The sequence below is a fragment of the Leiobunum rupestre genome, chromosome 8 (genome assembly GCF_980474605.1).
Source record: "Leiobunum rupestre chromosome 8, qqLeiRupe1.1.hap1, whole genome shotgun sequence".
NCBI classification, from domain to species: Eukaryota; Metazoa; Arthropoda; class Arachnida; order Opiliones; family Sclerosomatidae; genus Leiobunum; species Leiobunum rupestre.
In genome coordinates, this window is record NC_143391.1 from 29,430,773 (window position 1) to 29,445,829 (window position 15,057).

The 15,057-nt window shown below is 39.7% G+C and overlaps 1 protein-coding gene across 1 annotated transcript in view; it reads left to right on the forward strand.

The window, feature by feature from the left end:
* LOC149933070 (uncharacterized) overlaps positions 1–15,057 on the forward strand; it is a 165,848-nt gene that overhangs the window by 112,760 nt on the left and 38,031 nt on the right. The window contains exons 8-9 of the mRNA XM_090156959.1: positions 8,838–8,935; positions 9,468–9,747. Coding sequence (XP_090013085.1) covers positions 8,838–8,935; positions 9,468–9,747 — 378 coding nt within the window. The remainder of the gene's footprint in view (positions 1–8,837; positions 8,936–9,467; positions 9,748–15,057) is intronic.

Here is a 15,057-nt window from a genome sequence, read left to right on the forward strand (position 1 = left end):
CTCCGGAACTTCCGCAAAGAATGCGTTATACGTTTAAAGGGTTCTTTTGTTCTGTTTTAAAATCATTATACTTATTGTAGTTGTTTGAATCTGGCGATGACCAGCTCACGCCGATTTTAAAATTGTTGAGTGATATCTATAGCTATAATCCGTGGCGTTTTCCCGACAAAATGTACAACTAAAACGACGGGTAGTTGCTTCTGTGAACCTGATCGACTTTCAAAAAACATTGATTTTACTGATTTCCTACTATGTGGCGATGATTTCCACTAATTTAGACTACGATATTTCCACTAATTTAGACTACGATATTTCCACTAATTTAGACTACGATATTTCCACTAATTTAGACTACGATATTTCCACTAATTTAGACTACGATATTTCCACTAATTTAGACTACGATATTTCCACTAATTTAGACTACGATATTTCCACTAATTTAGACTACGATACTTCCACTAATTTAGACTACGATATTTCCACTAATTTAGACTACGATATTTCCACTAATTTAGACTACGATATTTCCACTAATTTAGACTAAGATATTTCCACTAATTTAGACTAAGATATTTCCACTAATTTAGACTAAGATATTTCCACTAATTTAGACTAAGATATTTCCACTAATTTAGACTTACGATATTTCCAGCGACTTAACTACGTTTCATTCTAACAATGTATCGGCTGTCTCCAGCGACTTTTAACTACGTTTCGGCGGTCTCCAGCGATTTCTAACAATGTATCGGCTGTCTCCAGCGACTTTTAACTACGTTTCGGCGGTCTCCAGCGATTTCTAACAATGTATCGGCTGTCTCCAACGATTTCTAACTTTGATGACCTATGATTTAGAGGTCGGGGATGCTTAACTTTTATTCAATAGATAAAGCTCTCAAAATTATTCGTAAAACGTTTTGCTCAAGTAATTTATATTTCTGTATTATCCGATTAATTTTTTGATAAATTTGTAAAATTAATCGGAATAACGACGTTTTTTTCGATAAAAAACTCAAATTTTACGAATAATACATGTTTTTTAATCATTTTCCGAAATATTAACCGGAAAATTTCTTTGTTTACATTTTTTTCCCGAAAAAAATCAATTTAAACATGGATAATGATTAACCGTCCCCGACCTCTACTAAGATTTGTACACTGGATAACATATGTTATCCAGTGTACAAATCATAGGTAACCTCTCTCGATCTGATGCTGTCCATTATATTTCGGTCCCGTTTTCAAGCCCTTTCGATGTTGCTACGAACTATGTTTGTCGCTTTTGTTTAGAATATAATAAAATGTCCCGTTAATATCCAACCCCCATTCGGAAGTATAGATGGGCCGAGAGGAATATAATTAGACATTTTATTTTACGTTGGGGAGCTATTTAGTCGTTTATTCGTTGAAGATACCGAGCTTGGTCTCGCGTCGTCGAGTCAGATTATGGATCGAGAGAGGCTACGGAGAAAGAGGTAAATTTCGAGTGGCAGTTTCGCGTCATCTTTATGTGGGAGGAAGTTGGTCACGCACGAAGATTATTACCCGCCTCGTAATATGAATTATATAAAATGCCCTAGAAATGGAAGCCCCGGATAAGAACTCAAATCCACATTTTTTTTAAGTCTCGCTCGCTCGGTTGGTTAGGGTTTCAAAATCTCCAGGGTCGTAATAACGTCTGACCAACTTTGCGGTGGTCATTTAAGACCGAAATAACTTTTTTATTTTTGTAACACCGGTAAAGGTATCATCACCATTACCGTGGTACGATTTCAACAAAATGTCTTGTGAAATATGTCAATGTCATTGGAATTGCGCGGACTCATATTTCTAGAACGCTTGGTTGTTGTTTTTGGCAGGGTTGGCTGATTTAAATCAACTTGATTTTAATCACGATTTAAATCATTGATTTAAATCAATTTTTATATATTATTTTTGAAAAAGAAAAAACCTCGCCTATTGCTATAATTTAGGTTTAAATATAATCTTTCTTGTACTTCCCCCTAATGTTGCATTGGATTGTACAGTCCCGGACAAAAGTTCCGGGCCGTTTAGTTTTTGTTACCATTTTTGTGTAATTTGAGCTAGAAATCTCAGTGATCGCTTTTTGGAAAAAACAACATCGTGAGCATACAAATCTTTAAATATATTTGCGGTAACGAATATTGTGCCAAAATGAAACCGGAAGTGGTCACACCCCTCGAAGTCAACTTCTCACAACTCCCTAGGAACACTTCTACAAGGTTTGCATTATACGCGCCTTGTTGCACTGAATCCAAATATCTCTACAGATTTAAAATCGCTGAAGTATTTCAAAAGATATTAAACAAACAATTCAGCTTTTAAACTAAAATTTTAACCCTAATGTTGCTACAATGTTCACTCCATAAATAACATTAGGGTTAAAATTTTAGTTTAAAATCTGAATTGTTTGTTTAATATCTTTTGAAATACTTCAGCGATTTTAAATCTGTAGAGATATTTGGATTCAGTGCAACAAGGCGCGTATAATGCAAACCTTGTAGAAGTGTTCCTGGGGAGTTGTGAGAAGTTGACTTCGAGGGGTGTGACCACTTCCGGTTTCATTTTGGCACAATATTCGTTACCGCAAATATATTTAAAGATTTGTATGCTCACGATGTTGTTTTTTCCAAAAAGCGATCACTGAGATTTCTAGCTCAAACTACACAAAAATGGTAACAAAACTAAACGGCCCGGAACTTTTGTCCGGGACTGTACCTGTGGGCGGAGATTGCGCCGAATTTGTTTTGTAAAGTACCAAAATAGGTTTTAAAAAATAAAAACTTTGATTATTAGCTTAAATTTAATAAATTCATTATACATATTAGTCTTTAAAAATTAAAACATATTTGTTTTAGGTTAAATTATGATACTAAATTATATAAAAATTTGAAATTTTAATTAAAATAAATAAATAAAAAAATAAACAAAAATCCGATTTTAGTAAAAAAAATCGTTTTATTTGATTTTTTTTAAATCAAAAAATTGCCAACCCTGTTTTTTGGGGGAATTTATCGATACGTGCTACAAACGCGAGTATGGCAATTAACCAGAATAATTAAATTTGTATATATAATTAGTCTTTGTACCTGTATTAAGAGTACTTCGTAACCGGGGCTGGGAAATGTACGGAAGTACACGCGAGTCGTGTGCGATTCTGGAAATATATTTTTAAGCCTTGGATCAAATCAATAGCGGACTACCTCATTTCCCCCTTTTTAAACCATCAAAAAAATGCTTAAATGGAGTAAATTTGGCGAACAAAATTTTAATTCCTTCAAGAACTTCGGTGATACGACTAACGGTTGTTGTTCATTTTTAGTTAAACATCGAAATATATTTCTAGTGGGACTATTGTTTTATCCGAAGCGAGACCGGAAGTGTTGTAGTTGTTATCGTCATAATTTTCTTTTCAATAACTATGGTTCGGATCCACCTATCAATACTATTTATTTTTAAAAATTCTTATAAGGCTACTCGCTACCTGTCAAGATTCGTCATCTTAAACTATTTCATTAAAATTTGGCAGAGCTTTTAATTTTACTCCTCCTTTTGATTTTACGCAAGTTTTACACAGTCTGCGTAAGTGACTTCGCGAAATTGGCCGGAAAAATAGTTAATTTAAATTAATTTTTTCCGATGATGTTTTTGGGTACGTATAGATCCCCGGCGGTCGTATAACTGTAAACAGTGGCGTTTGCTTAATTAAATTCACCCTTTTACCTTTAAATACGTTTAAATGACTTTCCGGTTCGAGCGCGTTAATTGCGGTGGTATAGGGCCAAGGTTCGTAAAAAAGGGAACTATATGGTTGCCTCGATCGCATGATTTTTTATCAAAATATTAAGGGTTTTGCGTTGCTATGTGAAATCGTAACGTCACCCAGATGAGATCGTATTGAAAATCAACGGAGGCTCATCTGGATGACGTCATCAATTTTAACTCTTACAGATATTTTTTCAAACATCTACTTGGTCCAGACCCCCTTGGTATAGGGCGCCGTCGCGTCGCTAACTTATTTCTAAAACCAGGTATCTCAAAAAATTAAGTTGGAGTAAAAAATCATTTCAATTTTAAGACTGTTCCGCCTTGTTTCTAATACTAAAAGTAATAATGTCAATTAACGCTAACGCGTTTGAGTAAAATTATCTTTGAGGTATATGCCTTTCATCGATGTGGAACTAATATTAGGGCTTGGCCGACTTGTTGGAACCTACGTCGTCCTTCATTTTGTCGGCAGCGGCCGCGGCTGGATGAGATCCGTACTCTTTTTAACAGGCATTCGAAGTTGCTTAGCGTCAAACCAGTACTTCCCACTATGAAATACCATATGCCCGGGTATAAAACTAGACAACTCTATCGATTCCTAATTTTAGTAAATAAATCTTACCTTTTACAAACCTGTAAATATATTATAACTTTTTAATACGTTTCGCAATAGTAAGACTTGAGCGAGTATATATGGGCAGTGATTTACTGAAGTACTTTATTTGGTGTTGAACGAAATGAGCTTTTAAATAATTCTGGCCAGGGGGCAGTTGCGAATTACCAAAATATTTAAATTAATAGTTCAACTGTGAAAAAGTTGGGACATTTATACAGGGTGTTTCAAAAGTGTATACCAAAATTTTAAGGAGTTGTAGGGAGTGAGTTGAGAAGTATGCCTGTTTTTCCCCATTTTCCTACGATGAGTGAAAAGAGCGCCAGAGAGCTTCAAAGTGTGGCCTACTAGCCCCTGGAAGTAGGCCGCAACGAGCGCAAAATCAAGGAGCTAGTAGGCCACACTTTGAAGCTCTCTGGCGATCTTTTCACTCATCGTAGGAAAATGGGGAAAAAACAGGCATAACCCTTTGCAACACCCTGTATATTCAGATATACGTTTATCGCAATGGCTTGGAGTCTAATTAACAAGAGTTTCCTAATTATTTAAAATATAAATTATTCAAAATTACACGGCTACTCTATCTACGCGTTGAAAATAAAGACATTCAGAGTCTTTGAGTATAATATTGAACCGAGACAGTCCGGATCGCGCTAGATAATAATAAAACCATTCCGATGAATCTTAATATCGAGAATGGAATTAGTAATGGGGGAGGTAGCGGAGGTCGGGTGCTCGTGTCTGGATTAATTTTAATCCGATTAGGCCTCTGCATTTCGCGGATTTGGCAACAAGACGATGTACTCTTTCCCCGGGGCGATTTTGTCACTTTTCTCTCTTCGAGTAAGTCGGCCTTTCATTTTTCAGCTCGCCCTTGATTGAGTCACGAGAGCGCGATGACTAATATTTTCCCAGCTACCTTCTAAACGCGGATTCGTAAGAATTCTGCCAATTAGCGCGGAGAGATTTTTGCAGAAATCTGGTTGCGAAAGCCGCGACAATTCGATTCAACTCTTCCCGATGATTATTCGAAACGTTCGCTTTGCGCCTTTTCTCTCGCTCTGACTCGGCGTTTATGCTAAATACCGACTAATTATAGCAATTTGAATCCCCTTCCTTCGTCACGTAAGCCCTCGATGGCCTAACTAACCTACGCCTTACTCGAAGGACGATAAGACGCGGATCGTACCCATTCGCGAGTCTTGCGTCGTATTGTCAGCCAAGGCGCCGTTTTAATTATTAAAATTGGAAGACGTATGATCGCGCGATACTTGGATGGGAGTCCGTGCGTTTCTACGCGTATTTAATTCCCGTTGCTTTCCATATACGTCTATTGTTTAATCTTAATTTTTCCAGGCCCGTGGAGGGTAGGGAAATGTCCTTCGTACTTTGACGCCAGCCTCCCTCCGCGACTTCCATCTAATTTGTAACGTTAAACTCGTTCAGCTGCGCGATCGACTTGGGCCTAATTAACGGCGTTTATCTCCGAACACGAACTGTTGATTTCGTAAAACTTGAACGCGCTTCTGTATTCACTTCTGCTAATTTTATTTATTTTTTAAATTAACGCGAAGGCTATGTACAAACCCATTTCGAAAAAATTTCCATTCGAGTTTAAAATTCTAACTGAGAGATAAAATTGATGTTAAAATGATATTTAAAAAATATTTTAATTATGTCATGTAGTGGCGGAGGGGGCGCTGCACGCTTTGATTGCAAAACGCTAGCTACGCCACTGATACCTGGTGAAACAATAGCCCTTTCCATAAAATAAGCTACGCTTGCTGAACTTGTTTTTATGTAGCTTATTCGTAGAGCTCGGCGAAACAGATAAATTAACCGCTAAAATTTCGATTACGCATAGAAATAATGATTAACTGTTTATTCGTGGATATTATCAAGACTAAAAAGCAATTTAACATGTAAAAATATATTTTTTCTGATAATTTGTGGATAAATGTGTGTTTTGGATAAAAATAAATTTAGTGATTAATTCTTATCCAAACGCCGAGCTCTACTTATTCGTCACGAAATACGTAGAAGTTCAGTTCAGTTTTTGCTTAAAAACCGTGCCTCGTCGAATTTATCCTTATATCCAGGGCTTTTCGTAGAAAAACGTCATCGATACGTCACCCGTGACGCGGTAGCAACATCAAAACAAGAAGGCCAATGCTACTTTATAGAAAGGCCTATTTAGTGCTTCTGATAGGGTAACAATTTAGTGAAATTTCATAAATTTCTGAAATTGTTTTTCACAATTTTCGAGAACGTATTTTGCACCACTATTCGACATTTTAAATTTTTTGACGATTAGTTCATAAATTATTGTTCATTTCTTAGAAACACATTTTGAAACTATTTTAAGCGAGGTTTTATGTAAAACTAAAATGGTATAATTTAGTTTTTAACCCTTCACGAAAGAGGGATGAAAAAAACATAATTTCAATCCCGCCAGAAGGCCTAAATTTCGGGGAATCAATGCCGGGTTACCACAGGTCAGGGAAAACATGGAAAAGTCGGGGAATTTGAAAGTAGGCCTACAAAATTAGGGAAATATCAGGGCATTTTAGAAAAGTCGGATAATTTTAACTAACCGGAAGAGCCACCTACACTACAATAAAAGCTAAAAATCTGATAAAAGTAAAATATAAAGTTGCAAAATGACAAATTTTGGACTTAAATAAAGTCTGAGTAAATTTGTAAATGTGGTTAGGGAAAAGTCAGGGAATTTGAAACTGAAGTTTTTTTGGCAACCGTGCAATGATATACCGGACTGATTTGATTGTTTTTCTTTTTAAAGGCCGACTACATAAATTTTCAGTTTACCCTGTCCTTCACTGGAAGTCGGCTGACTGCAATACACGTGTGCCATGCAGTCAGCCGACTTCCAGTGAAAGACAGAGTAAACCGAAGATTTATGTAGTCTGCCTTTAAGGGAAAGAGCATATTTAAAAACGCAACGTTCAATGGCGTTTCGCCTGTGAAAGGATCTTCTCCTTTATCATAGGCATATTTGTTAGCAACAAAAGTTCCACGAAGATGTTTTCCGAATAGAGGGGTAGGTGGGAAAGTAATTCGACCTCAAAGTTGATTAATTTGCAAATGAATCGGCAGCTGCATTCCGTCCATCGAATGGCCTTTTCTCTCCTTGTTTCGGAACCCCACGTGTTTGGCAGCCCGCGTGACTGAAGGCACTCGACATTCGATGAAATCTAACACCGCTCTCAGCCTACGCGACCGTGAAATAAATCTATTGATTTTCTTTCGCCAAAATTGAACTTAGATTAAACGAGGTTAATAAATGGTTTTCGAAAATTTAATCACTACAATTTACGGTGATCAACAAAACCGCTATCGGATGACAATTTTACTCTTTTAATTAAATGAAGTGATTGTTTTTATGGCGAAATTGATATACAGATATACAGGATGTTCCCTAAATGGTGGTAGGACCGAGCGTCTACGGGTTCTACAGATTATTTGAAGACGAAAATGTTCTATGACATTTTACCGATTTAAGCCACCGTTTCGAAGTTACGAAACAATCGATGTATGGACGACCCCTTTATTTAAAAAACGTTTTAAAGGGTTATCGTAAATTAGCTGTTTCATTCGAAACATCGGCACGCGGCCGAAATATAGAAAAACTCACTACAAAATTATTTTGTTAGGACGTGAATGCGCAACTTTTTCGTTACCATGGCGTTTATCTGATTTTTTAAATAGGTTTAGTAAAGTTTATTTTCACTAAATCGGAAAAATGCCATAACATTTTCGTCTTAAAATAATCTGTAGAACGCGTAGACGCTTGTTCCTACCACCATTTAGGGAACACGCTGTATATTAGCGTTAAAAGTTCAACATGAAATCGTCAACTTTCGAATATTAATTTCGTTGTAGCGCGAAACAAATTGGTACTTTTAATAAAATTTCAAACGAATACATAAATAAAAATGGTAAACACGCAACGAAGTGTTGGCAAAGAAATTACATCGCGGATCTTTGCCCAGCCGAAACATTAAGTCGAAAGCATTTTTTAAAAGTACGTGATAAATGGAAAGGATTAAAGGTTATTTCGTTGCGTGGAAAAAAAACGGGTTAAGCCCGCGCTAGCAAACGCGTAGAGAGGGAACTTGTAAGAGTGTAGAAGTATCTTTATCGCGCGTTGACACTTTACCCTACAGGTTCCTCGTACGCGTTTTATAGCGCGGGCTTAACTCGCCAAGAAAGAAAGAGTGTCTTAAAATCGAGGAGCAACATCCCGGCTTATGGAGCGAGTGAAATCTTGAACACGCGTGTAAGTTCGTCTAGTGTCCGCGGAGTCTCGGAATGAGAAGGAGCCAGCCAGCTAGGAAGAATGTAGATTAATGGAGGAGGTTCTTCAATTTAACGAAAAAGTGACGCTGTTTTCCCCCCTCTCTTCCGGACCTTATAGAGATGCTGAACTCGGTGGAGGCTCGTGCCATTAGGGACCATCAAGGTGACCTGGATGACCTGAGGGCCCTATCTTTCAAAGAAGGCGATTCCATCACCGTAAGTCCATTGTTTTTCCATCCATTAATTAAGGTTAATTGTTTTTGCCCCTCCTAACGCGCCCAGTCCATCGCGCTGCCCGAATCCGAACAGATGGTCGATTCCTCTTTTCTTCGAGGAGGAGATCCTATAGGTAGACCTAATACGGGAATCGACCTTATATATTAAACGAGGGGAATTTGAGATAGGAAAAAAGTTTCGCTCTGGAACTTAACAACAGGGCGGGGTCTCAATTAAGAAAAATGGCGGGCCTACAATCTCGGTTAATATTGAAAGTTCGCGACTCCTCAAAGGCGGGTTGCGTTTGAAGGGCGCAGACCGTACCCTTCATCCGCGCTTTGGTTCGGGGACAGTCTCGGTTTCGACGGGCCTAGATGAACCCGGGTTGATGGCGTTCGAGATCACCCACATTGTGTAGTGGGCGGCGCTGGTTCTTCTTATTCAACTCGTTCGGCCTCCCTCCCCTCTTCCACAAATTTCGTCGTTACGAATAATCTCAATTATTGTTATTATTACGCTTTGTTTTTCTCAGGTTTTGGAACAGAAGGTGGATGGTTGTTGGAAGGGCATTATTTTCGGGCCGAACCGGACATCTCGGACCGGTTATTTCCCGGCGACGGCCGTGCAGGTGTTACCGCTAGGCAAGGCAGCGCCATCTAGCGTCATTACCTGCCAACGTTTTCCCAGTTTGGGGATCAGCGTGGGCGACGGCCCCTGTCCACCCGCTTCGCCCACCCCGACGTTGGGGTCCCGAGGGTTCACCTATCCTCTGCCGGCTTCGCCCAATCTCGGATACTGCTCTTCGCCGAATGGTGAGTTTGACCTTTCGTTCGTTACTAATTTGAGGGCATTTGGCTCGTTTCTATTTTTGACGTTTACATTCGCGCGACCCATCGATTTTATTGTTCACGCTAGTTTCAACATTGAGCCTCGTTTGAGGCCGTGGAAATGGCTAGAAGGGTTTCCGCGAGACGCGGGTTTAACCCTCTCAGCTGAGCGGACTTTCGCTTTGAGAGTGAAGTAAATAATTGAAGGAACTTGGGCGAAACTCGTCTCACTTCAAATATATTCTTTAATCCTTAAATAAAAGTAAAAATTCGTCGTCTCGCTATCGGAAAGAATCTCCGTCCTTTTCAAATCCGCTTGCTTTCAATTCATTCGAATAAGTTGCCAAGAATAGTCGCCCGGAAAAACGGAGCGCATTATTTAAAAAAAAACATTCGGGTGATTTTTCGGATATTTTATCCGATTATAGACCACGCCGGAAAAGAGGAGGGCGCGGGGGATGAAAAGTTTCGTAATACTCCGTTTGGGGAGGAAAAGGAGATAGGAGTTTCGGCGTTAGATATTTAAGACTTGTTGAAGAATTTCTCGCACCGGCTGTCCGATAGAATTTTTACCTGTTAGAAATGCAACCCCCCTTTGGCCTTTCTCTTGGCTGGCTTCTTATCCGAAGACGTATGGCTCTACTTTTCATATCAAATAGGCCCTGATAAATGTCCCTCAATCGTTTTTCCATGTAAATCCAAAGGGACTTTGCCCCCGCAACTCCTATATACCATCCAGTTCCAATATTTACACTTTAGTAGCTTTTTATACTTTCGGCCGCCTTATCTCGGGTACGCTATATCTCGAGAGTGTACGTCTATCGATACGCGCTGACACCTATTAAAAATGCGGATAAATAGTTTTCGAGTGGGTTTCCCTACTTACAAAAATATCAGATATTTCTTGAACTGATCGGTACCGAGGTTTCCACTTTCAAGTGTTTCGTAAATATCGATAATTTTCGGATGGATAATTTAAAGAAAAATTCGTAGTCATTTAAATGTCAAGTAGAAATTAGGTAACCATTCGCGTTGGTAAAGGAGTTGTCCTACTTCATAAACTAAATTGATTGTCGATATTTTTAAATTTTCATTCAAATCGATTTGATGTTTTCGTATTTTTTGGCGCTCGCGTTTCGTTTCAAGATGGAGTAGTTTCCCTTTAATTATTCAAATATAATTTTAGTTCGCTGTGTTTACTGGAGTATTATATATATAAATTTACTTCGATCATAATGTTCTATTTGCCCGTTTTACGCAAATATTATTTCAATAATATCCAATCTCAGATTCTCATATGGCCCGAAATTTCAAATTTCAACTCAAATATCCCAGGTCATAATTCGTATTAGTCGAAAATATAATTCTGAGCGGCCGAAAATTTAATTCTGAGCGGTCGAAAATATAATTCGGATCGGATCGGTCGAAAATATCAATCGGATCAGTGGTTTTCCGCGCAACTTACATTTTCAAATAACATACGCTCGTTTCACTTCAAAACAATTTTAATAATACTTTACTTTTAAAGAATTGCCACTAAATCTTCGTGTAATTAGTTGATATTGAATTTCGCGTCGTATTACGGCTGAATATTGTGAAAGGGATCGATAGGGTGGTCGTAAAAGGTAGGACAGTACTGTCTCAAATAATGAGCAAAAGATGGGCAGCTTTCAATTATATTTCGTAAACATCCTCCGTATTTTGCCCATCCTCATCAAAGATTTAAACAGGCAACCGAGAATAAGGTAAAAACCTCTCTTGCGCCTATTTATTCTTGGGAAGCCCATTTTTCGCGACCACCCCTCGCACCTGTTAAATAATGGACGTGACCCATTTGTCATATTATTACGTATCTTATTACCGTACCGAAGGAAAACTCCATTTTACGTACGATTTATATTGCGCAAAGTAATTTTTTTCCCCTCGAAAATAACGAAATATTCCTTGGAAATATAATGTATAAAACAAGTTTTTTTTTAAAGTAAAGGGCAGTTTTTGAAATTGATGGTGACTTATATTGGGCGCGCTTGGTTAAGTTTTAGCGTCATTTAATTTTTCTCGGGCGCACCTAGGAGAGCCGGGAGTAGAGAAATCGGTTCCGCACCCGAGTACGAGGATGCCGTAAAATCTTTGACGTCAATGAAATGGAGACTAAAGTTAGTTGGTAGTTCGATTAATGTTAGGAATATCTAGCGGCCGATAAGGGTTTTACTGTCAGCTAGTTATTTTCGTTGTCCCACTCGAAAAACTCGGCTCGAGGTACTTTTATTCGCTTTCATTACGAGCCATTTCTCCAGAGGCGTTTATTAGATCCGAGGAATCTGAGAACCGTGGACGAATTTCAAGATTGTGGCCCTATTGATACGGGCTTTCCCCCAAAATGGCTCGAAGTTGCGTCGTGTCCGGTTAGCGAAGGCAGAGAAAAGTCGAAGCCGCGAATGATCAAACTTCACCAAGCGCACTTCCTGCGAATTTTGAATAATTATTTTACTAGAAAAGCAGAGACGCGGTAACTTTTTCTCGTTTGTTCATCTTTTCCCCCCTTTCGCTGGTGTTACCGTGAAATTTATAATAACGTATTGGAAAGAACGGCTGTGTAAAAAAACACTGGGACGTTGGCAATTTCTCGTACGAGACTGTTCTAATAAACGTAAACAAGCTCGTTGATGGGCGGGATTGGAAGTAGTTGAGAGGGGGGGAGCGATATTCCAATGTCGGGGAGGATGGCGGGAGGGACACGCGGTTGAAGGCCTCTTTGCCTGGCTTCGTTGGAAATCGCGTGAAGGGGGAAACTATCCGGTGGGTGTGAAGCGGAGCTACCACGTGGTGCAATAGCCCAGCAACAAATACTACGTTGAAAGTCTACGGAACGGTGCATGATATAGAACGCGGCGGGCTCCGCGCTACGACAACCGGCTGTGGCTCCTTCCATTTACCTGGTCCAGGGTACGGCCGCGCCGGATATATTTTTCCGCGTTTTCCCCCCGAAGACCGACTGGCGCCATTTTGCTTTGGAAAGGTGGCGAAAAAATTCGTCTCTCTTCGGCGGCTTACAGTAAAAGTTTGACCCGGCTTCTCTCGGTTTTTTTCGCCGTCAGACAACGGACAAAGGTTCGCTTTTCGTTTCGACAATACTAAATGGATTTCTAATCGATTTTAAAAACTCGGCCACTTTGTTGTTAGTTTTTACGGATCAGTGATAACTTATTCGAGTTTACCGGTTACTAAAGCAAACTGCTATCCGCTCTACAATCTTTGCCCTCTGGCGGAGATTTCTTTCGACATTTTAAAAGTTAAACGCGTCGAAAAGTGCGCGAGAGACTTTGTTTTTAACCCCAAACTTTTGTTCGAAGTAGGCTTAGCGTTTCGAAACATAGCGAGGGAGTGTGTGATATTTTTGGCAGATAATCGGAAATATTTCCGCGTCGATTACGCGTTTCGTTAAGTGATCGGCTATTGGCAAAAAAATGCGAAAAATAACCCAAAATTGACGCCTTTGTAAATTTACCCACCCACCAGCGTACGTATAACCAAAGAAAATTGTGTTGTAAACAAAAATGAATTTAAAGTGCCAAAGATCGCGTTTTTCGAACAATTTCAACCGCCTTTTATTAGTCATAAAGTACGAGTCGACCGGATAAATAAAAACGATGCCTAGAAAGATATTCAGTAAGTAGGAACTTTTATTTTAGTCACTTTTATGGAGGAAATTTTTAAATCCTTAATGTCATACGAATATGAGGGCAAACGAACCTTATCTGAGGCTTTTATCGTTAGGCCTAGGTCTTCTAAAGTGAGAGAAAACACGGAGATTACGGACGGGAAAAGAAAACAGCCCGTATTTTTTTTCCGCAAAATCTTTTTTATTTTTCGCTTTTTCTAAAGAGGAAATGTTTTTGTCCCCAATGTTTGGAAAACGTATCTGGGTATTGTCTCCTTTTTCGTTCTGGGTGCGCGAAGCTACGGGACAAAATAAGTACCCCAGTTGCGGCGGCTTCAAGAGGTCTCGGTGCTTGGTGGTGAATTGAAGCGGCAGGGGGAGGGGCTAGACTGCACCCCTATATACTGTTAGGACGTAACAACGTTAACCTCGCTGTAGATGTATTGTCTATTAAGGGCGCCAGCTGCAATTAGGTTTCGCGACACTCTTTAAAAGTTGTCGTGGCTTTATGGATACCCTATTTTCCTCGCAGGCACAGTGGCACTCTCGAGAAACCCCCGTCGCCTTAAATAATAAAATTTGTCCCCAGAAGTAATTTTTTTACGTCTTGGCCGTATAGCGAGCGTACTCCTCCTAGCTACGAACGAAACTGTTAGGTAAGCCTCGGTTGGTTGGTTGAGATAGTCCTTATTTCGGGGATAAAGCCTGTAACAAATACTTACGCGTGGCGATCATAAAACCAGGAGGGGCTAAGGGGCGCCCTTCATTCGGCGGAGAGCGAGGGGCGCTATATTTCCCTCCCAATCCACCCACGAGCGTTTTAGGTTAATACCCCGTCCCCCTGGTGAAATATTCCCCATTTTCGCTAAGCTAGGATTTGAATCTGACAAATTTAGCCTCCCCGAAAAGGCCCTCTCGTAGGACTCTGAGTCTGCAGATGCGGGGACTTTGGACTCGCGATGTGTTCAGTCTGCGGAAAGAGAGATGCCCCCTTCCGCTATCGGCCTTGCAAAGTCGACTGATATTTCATATCCCCGCCTGACTTGACTTTTCTACCACCCATTCTAGCACGCTCTGATATTGACGAAGCTTTTTACTATCGCCATTTTGTTTTGGGCCTATGGACGGACGGGGAGGGGGCTGAAAGGAAGTGGTCACGTGACCCTTTAATTGGACGTTTTATCGTAATGGATGATTTACGCACCCCCGCCGATTCCATTTTTAGCCACAATTCGCGAATTCAAAGAAAAATCGACAGAGAAAAAAAAACACTTTGAAAGCGATAATGTCCAGATAATAACGTAATTTTAATATCTAAATGATGAGACTGTAGTCGCCGGATAAACTCGAGTCGCTCGGGGCGTGAACGACGTATCTGCTTGGTTTAATTTTCAACCTCGGGGCTATGTGACGTGGTTTTCTTTCCTTATCGGTAACCGGTCGTAAGTAACGCGAAAAATCGACGTAAATCGAGTTACCACCTTTTGGCTCGGGGAGCGAATGTCTTTTCAAGGATATTTACATCAGCGACCCTTCGGCATATACGGATGATCGTAGGCGCTTTACACGTAGAGTAGGCCTATGTTTATTTTATCAGGCTGGAAGAACTTTCAACCTCACACGGCCTCTCAACG